At 52.5% G+C, this 6,772-nt stretch overlaps 1 protein-coding gene across 1 annotated transcript; it reads left to right on the top strand.

Annotated features, from left to right (window-relative positions):
• Positions 1–533: 533 nt before the first annotated feature.
• Positions 534–5,756, top strand: NODAL (nodal growth differentiation factor). The gene is made up of 3 exons (XM_034759416.1): positions 534–846; positions 3,818–4,638; positions 5,604–5,756. The coding sequence occupies exons 1-3, from the start codon at positions 534–536 to the stop codon at positions 5,754–5,756; spliced, it is 1,287 nt and encodes a 428-aa protein (XP_034615307.1).
• Positions 5,757–6,772: the final 1,016 nt, after the last annotated feature.

The raw sequence follows: 6,772 nt of genomic DNA, 5'->3' as shown, positions 1-6,772 counted from the left end.
GCCCCCTTTTCACAAGTATCACACAGCAATCACCCAGACCAAAATGATGAGCTTCTAACAAGCAGAGAGATTGCCACCCAAATCCAGATTCCCCTCTCTCTGGGCAAAGTGTAAAAGCAGAAGCCACCAGCAAATGCACCAGGATGAAGGGGAATTTCAGGATCTGACCATTCTCAGGCCCTTGGGAAATGATCACTCAGGCCACATTCCAGTTTGGGCCAATGCATAATGGGGAAGAGTTTTGAGAGGTAATTAATCACCTGCTCTGTGTGTCTTCCCATCACTTCCTCATTAGAGGGAGGGGTTGCATAAGAATAGGGACCATGTGGAGACTGTAGAAGGTTTGACAGCTCTGGACTCAGGATGGAGGGAGTGTTGACATCAAAGGGTTGCAGGCTAGAGCCTGCTCAGGGAGCCTCAGGTATATAGTGCAGCAGTGAAGAGGAAAGACACTCAGAGAGCCAGACAGCTCCGAGTGTTGAAAGGAGCCAGAGGGAAGTGTAAGAAGCTTAGTTCAGAGAGCAGCAGCAGCTATGCCACCCAGGAACATGTGTGGCTTGGAGCTGGTGTGTTGGGCTCTCATCCTCATGCAGTTGGGCACGTCAGAGCTGACCGGGGTCTCACAGCAGAAGGATGAGCAGCAGTTACATACAGCAGGACCTAGCCCAGGGCTAAAGAATTTGTCTACAGTCCGTGGCTTCCGGCACCCACACCCTGCTCTCCGGTACCCATTGTACATGATGCAGCTGTACAGATCTCTGGTCATTGGGAATCACCTGGGACAGCCCACCCTGGAGACATCAGCACTGCAGGAATCTGACTCAGTCTTAAGCCTCGTGGCTAGAAGTAGGTGATGTTCATTTATTCCTTTTCTTTCTTTTTTTCCTTTCTTCCTTCCCTGTGTTTCTAGCTTGCCCTAGGACCTGGCTCAGCAGCAGCAATATGGTGATGGGGGTTGAGCCCTCAGGTTTGTCAGTACCTCATTGACTGATTGCTGCTTATCAGACTCTTCCCTGTAGGGCCTTGGCTATTCCAGTGCTTCTATCCATTGCTTTTGTGGATTGGGACCCCAGACGTCTGTGAAGCAGGGACCCCATGGGGACCCAATCCACATCTGTACTGTTTTGACATCTGGCAGGAACAAGCTTGGGCAATAGCCAGTTGCTGTTTTGTTAACGGGTGGCAGAGAGGGAGAGAATCGTGGAGGGAGGAGGGGGGTGTGTGTGTCTTGCTCTGAAGGGATCAGTCCTGAGCCTGGATCCTGAACTCAGCAGTGGGAGGATGCTTGCCCTGGCTTCCCCTGCCAGTGGTTGAAAAGCTAAGGTGTTGCCCTTGGTATCCAAACTTTGGCTGGCAGGTTATTTGGAAAGGCAAATCTTTGTACAGTGGAGTAGGTCCCTTCCTCGGCCGGCCAAAGGCCAGAGTGGGATCAGGGAGATTGGCTAGTGCCCTTCAACATGCCAGTGTCATCTCAGGCTGTAGAATCTGGGTGCTATTGCAGTATTTAGTGGCAGAGTGCAGTGATTTTAACTAACTGCTTATTGGATGCAAAGGGGAACATGGACACAGCAAGGAAAACAGCCCCTGGGGAAGGCGAAGGGAACAGACTGTCTAATTCACAAGGCAGTTTTGAAAGCCTTAGCGCACCGGTGGGCATTGCATTTCTCACTCCATTCATGGGAGCCCTCGGCCTGCCGACTGCAGCGGCAGTGGCCTCAGATTCTGAACAAAGACTGATGACAAGCAAAGCATTTAAAATAGCTGCAGAAGCAAGCGTGGCCAGATCCAGGAAAGTTATAAATAACCAACCACCTAGCAAAGTTACTAGAAGAAAGGAAACAGACGCCCTGGCAAACCTTATTCTAGTGCTTTGGAATAAGGGTGGGGCGTCTTCCCATCAGCATAATTCCTGTTTTCTCCACTCTAAGTCGCATGACTTTATATTATTAATGCTGTAAGTAACTGACAACAGGGAGCTTTTTCAAAAGCATCTACCCTAAGTCACTTGGGTAAAATTTGCAAATTTTACCCAATAGCAACAGCATGAACAGCATTAATGAACAATTCTATTGGGAGGCAGTGTGGGGTAGAAGCTAGACCCCTGGGCAAGGACTCAGCTCTATTTCCAGCTCTGCCACTGCTCTGCTGAGTGACCTTGGGCAAGTCACTTTACTGTTCCGTGCCTCAGTTTCCCCATCCCCTTTGCAAAGGGTTTTGAGAACGATTGATGAAAAGCAGTAGGTGAGAAGTAGGTATTTATGCAGCACTCTGATCCTATGGGAATGAATGGGATATCAAAGCCTCGCCTGGCTGATTGGTGGATGCTATGGTGCTTTACATTTTCAAACAACCCAACAGAAGGAAACTACTTAGGCTGGGATTTTCAAAGGCGTCTAAGTGAATTAGAAGCCACAATCCCATTGAATTTTAATGAGATTTTGACCACTCATTCCCTTAGAGGTTCCTTGAACCCCCCTAGCCCTCATTAACTGCAGGACTGTGTTAATCAGTGCTCGGTAGAGACTGGGGCCTGGGTGAGGGCAAGCTGGCTGCAGCTCAGTTGGGGTAAGGTGGAAGGGATGCTGGGAGAAGCAGCTGGTGGATATGGGGAGGAGTCGCAGTTTGACCTCCTGTAGAGCAGAGGGCGTAGGATTAGAACTGCCCCTCTTGCTTGGGGGTATGACCATCATTTAGTACTAGACTGCACTAGTGGGGTGCATTAAACCCTCAGCTGCTGCTGCGGGGCTGGTATTGGTGGGGTAAGGCAGGGTGCAGTTTGGGGTTCATTCCTGCCATATTTCCTGGCTCTGGGGAAGCTGCTGCATCACTGCATAGCTCATTCGGCCCAGGGAGGGATGGCTTTGTGCCTTTAGAGAGCGGTACATCTAAATACATACTATAAAAAAGGGCTGGCCAGGACCACCAAGGCCCAGCCCCCAGCGAGGCCAGAACAGGGTGGCACTGAAGTGCCCCAGGGCCAGCACTGGGAGTAGGGTGACCAGACAGCAAATGTGAAAAATCGGGACTTGGATGGGGGGTAATAGGTGCCTATATAAGAAAAAGTCCCAAATATCGGGACTTTCCCTATAAAATCAGGACATCTGGTCACCCTAACTGGGAGGCAGATATCTCTTGGCGCCATGTGGGGTGCAGATGCTGTGGGTCTATTCCTAGCTCCCCTGTGTGAAGGCCAGGCAAGGTGGCAGGTACCTCGGGGTGAAGAATAGAGCTGGGGCCTGTGCTCCCTCACCCAGCTTAGAGCGGCAGTTCTCCCTGGCCCATGTAAAGAAGGTGGAGAAGGCTCCTTGCCCCCTCTGCCCCACCTGCTGTGCCATGCTGGGAGGCCAGGCAGAACCCAGCCATAGCGAATTAACCAATAAACAAGATACAACTCCATGTGTGGGGAGTAGGGGGGTAAATCTGGGTCCAGACTGGGGGAGATCCATTGGAATGGGGCAAAGCATCCCACACCTGGGAGACATGACCATTGTGACAGCGAGAGGCCTGCTCCCCCAGGCCTAGCCCATTGCTCTGCTCCCCCCTGCACCAACCAGCAGGACTAGACTTCGTGGGCATGGGGGGGGGGGGGGGAGACTGTGTGAGCAGGCACAGAGCAGCTGCACCCCCAGAAGCTCCAGGAGGCATTGTGCCCCCCTGTGCTCTCCTGGGGGCATTGCAGCTCTGCCCGCCCCTCACTGCAGTACCAGTGCTTCGTGGGCAACCCCTGGATTCTTTACAGTCCCCAGAAAGGGCTGTGGGGCGAATGCTTTGTGCTGGGCAGGTCCCTCACCTCTGGCACTGTGTTGATCTCTTGCAGGTTCTCTCCAGGCTGGGGATCACTGGACTCTCTCTTTCGACATGACCTCCATCTCCGGCAGCCATGAGGTGAGGCTGGCTGAGCTGCGGGTCCGCCTGCCGTCCTTCCCCCAGTCCCACAATGTGACGGTGGACATCTACCACAGCCACGAGCGCAAGCACCAGGGCAACCAGACCCGCGTGGACAGACTTTTCCTGGGCACCTTCACCAGCAGTCCTGCTATCAGCCACTCCTCCTGGAGAGTGTTCAACATCACCAGCTTGCTTCAGTCCTGGCTCCACCAAGGGGTGGCCTCCGGCAACGGGAAGCATGCAGATGCTCAGGACTCCCAGGGGCAGGAGAGGGAGGAGAGGACCGGGTCAGACAGCAATGCCACTGGATCGATGGGTGTGCAGAATTCCAGTGGCTCCAGCCAGACGGAGCCAGCCGTGTCCCATGGTGTGACGGACAAGGTCCTGCTGGTTGTTTTCTCCAAAGATAAACCTTCAGCAGAGCCCTCCCGGGCATCCACCCTCATCAGAACTGTGGAGACCTCCAAGCATGTCATGATTGACAACACTGCCAAAGAGCTGGGGAACCGCCGGCACCGTCGGAACAAGCAGGAGAGGCAAAGGATTAAAATGGCCGACCTCTCCACCCCAGGCCTGGGGGAGGAAGGCAGGTCTCTGTGCAGGAGGGTAGATATGATCGTGAACTTTGAGCAGACCGGCTGGGGAAGCTGGATTGTCTACCCCAAGAAGTACAACGCCTACCGGTGTGAGGGAGAGTGCCCAGCGCCCGTGGATGAGACCTTCAAACCAACTAACCATGCGTATATTCAGGTAAATGAGGCCTCTTCCTCTCTGCTAGAGCAAAGGTTTCCTGCAGAGGTTCCCTGAACTGCCCCCCACCACTACGGGATGAGCTGTCCCCTGGCTCTGTGCAGGGTGTGGTCTGCTGCTCATGGAGATTACAGTGAAACACAAAGAATAGTGGGCAGTTTCCCAAGTTCTGTTTCATGCGAACTGCTAAGCCAACCACAGCATCCTAGAACCAGAGACATTCGAAACGGGAAGGACCCATTAAGTCCACAGTCCATGTCCCCGTTCCCATCCTAAAGCCACTGCAGGATTGGCCCCTATGCTTTTTAGTGTATGGTTTAGTCTGGTTTTAAAATGTCTCAGGGCACAGGGCTTCTGCCACCCGAACACATTGGGGTGAATTAAGACTGGGGTGACAGGGAGGTTCTCAAGCAGTCGCTATCCGCTGGCCTAAGCATCACCCTGAAAGCAGCTCCTTCGTGCCACAGGAATATCAGTCAGGCCCTGCAGCCAATGGGGTTCTGTGCAAGGGTTGGCTCCTTTACCTGCAGCAGGTCCTATCCTGGGAACATCGGTGCATCCAGGCTATTTAAGGGCCACCCATACTGCTGTTGAGTGGGTACCGTGCTCTAGGAGTGACCTCACCGATTTCAGCAGGGTAAGGACTATTTGGGGACAGGGGGCAGCTTTTGTTCTGTTTGTACAGCGCCTTGCACAAAGGGGGTCCTGGTTCATGGCTGGAGCTTGCGTGTGCTACCAGGACTGGCCGTTTTCCAAAGGGACTAGTGATTTTGGGTGCATGGCTAGAGAGGATTTGCCAGGGCCGGATTCCCGGGGGGGGAGGAATGCTCAGCACTTTCTGAGAATCAGGCCTCCGTAAGGGGTCTCAAGTGGGGCACCCACAGTCACTAGACTTGTTGGCAAACCTTGGCCACAGGCTGCATTGGTACAAGCCAGGTGACTAACGCCTTCTCCTTTCCCAACAGAGTTTGCTAAAGCTGTACCAGCCCAACCGGGTGCCCTGTCCAGCCTGTGCTCCAGTCAAGATGAGCCCCCTCTCCATGCTGTACTATGAGAAAGGGGAAGTTGTCCTCCGCCACCATGAAGACATGATCATCGAGGAATGTGGCTGCAACTGAAGCAAGCTCTTCTCCTCTGGGTGACAGAGATCCTGCAGCTCAGTGATGAGCATGGCCAGGCTACCAACATGATACTCAAGGCTCGTCCCTCTCTGGGGGTGGCAGGGAATAAGCCCTGTGCAGCCAGGAACCAATCCCCAAGGATCTGAAGTCTTAAGTGCTTATAAGGACAAAGGTTCAGGTCATCATCCACCCACCGATTAATGCATGGCGGGGATCAAGCTGCCCGCGTGGTGCTGTCCTCTTGGGATTCTGACCTGGCCTTTCCATGCAGCCCTCACTAAAGAAGGCTGAGAAGAAGACAGAAGAGGATAAAGGCAGGGATGTGGGAAATGCACAACACCCCCCTTGACATTGAACCCCACCCTGATCAGTGAATCTGGGAAGACAAGCTCTGCAAGGGGAATTTCGTGGATGTTTCCTTCCCCTGGCAACCCCTGCCGCAGCTTTGTCTGAACTGGGCCAATGCTGGCCAGCAAAACGTACTCACTCAGGTGTAAATAGCTCTTCTTAATGTTCTGTGAATGTTGTAAATACATAGCTCTATATTTCGTGCATATAGGCCAAGAGATTTTTATCGTTACTTTCATAGTAGTGCACACCCAGTTTGTTCTGTGCATGGTCACCAAGAGAACCATGTAATTTACAAAGAGGGGGAGATCAGAGCACCTAGAGGGGAGGCAGAACTGCTGACTAGATCTGGGGATTTTTTTTTTTTGCACAAAACAGTTTTCCAGCAAAAAAAAATTAAATAAATAAAAAAAATGCAGCCTGCTAGTTACTTTCCTTTGTATGGGCTTTCCCTTTTCTACATGCTGTATTATTTGTAAAAACCAAACCATTATCTGCTCTGCCCTTGTCCTCAGGGGTTGTGAAAGCACTGTTTCCTTTTGGTGTCTGTATTGCTAGACACTGCACTGGGAAACGGCTCTAGTCTGCAGGATTTTCGATGTGAAGTAGGGTTACCATATTTCAACAAGCAAAAAAGAGGACGGGAGGAGCCCCGCCCTAGCCCC

The sequence above is a fragment of the Trachemys scripta genome, chromosome 2, assembly GCF_013100865.1.
Source record: "Trachemys scripta elegans isolate TJP31775 chromosome 2, CAS_Tse_1.0, whole genome shotgun sequence".
NCBI lineage: Eukaryota > Metazoa > Chordata > Testudines > Emydidae > Trachemys > Trachemys scripta.
The sequence above is the reverse complement of the archived record's forward strand: the minus strand, read 5'-3'. Positions and strand labels throughout refer to the sequence as shown.

Coding starts and splice junctions, on each gene's coding strand:
- NODAL (XM_034759416.1), top strand. CDS start 534: ATGCCACCCAGGAACATGTGTGGCTTGGAGCTGGTGTGTTGGGCTCTC. Junction 847..3,817: donor CTTAAGCCTCGTGGCTAGAA/GTAGGTGATGTT, acceptor GATCTCTTGCAG/GTTCTCTCCAGGCTGGGGAT. Junction 4,639..5,603: donor CTAACCATGCGTATATTCAG/GTAAATGAGGCC, acceptor CTTTCCCAACAG/AGTTTGCTAAAGCTGTACCA.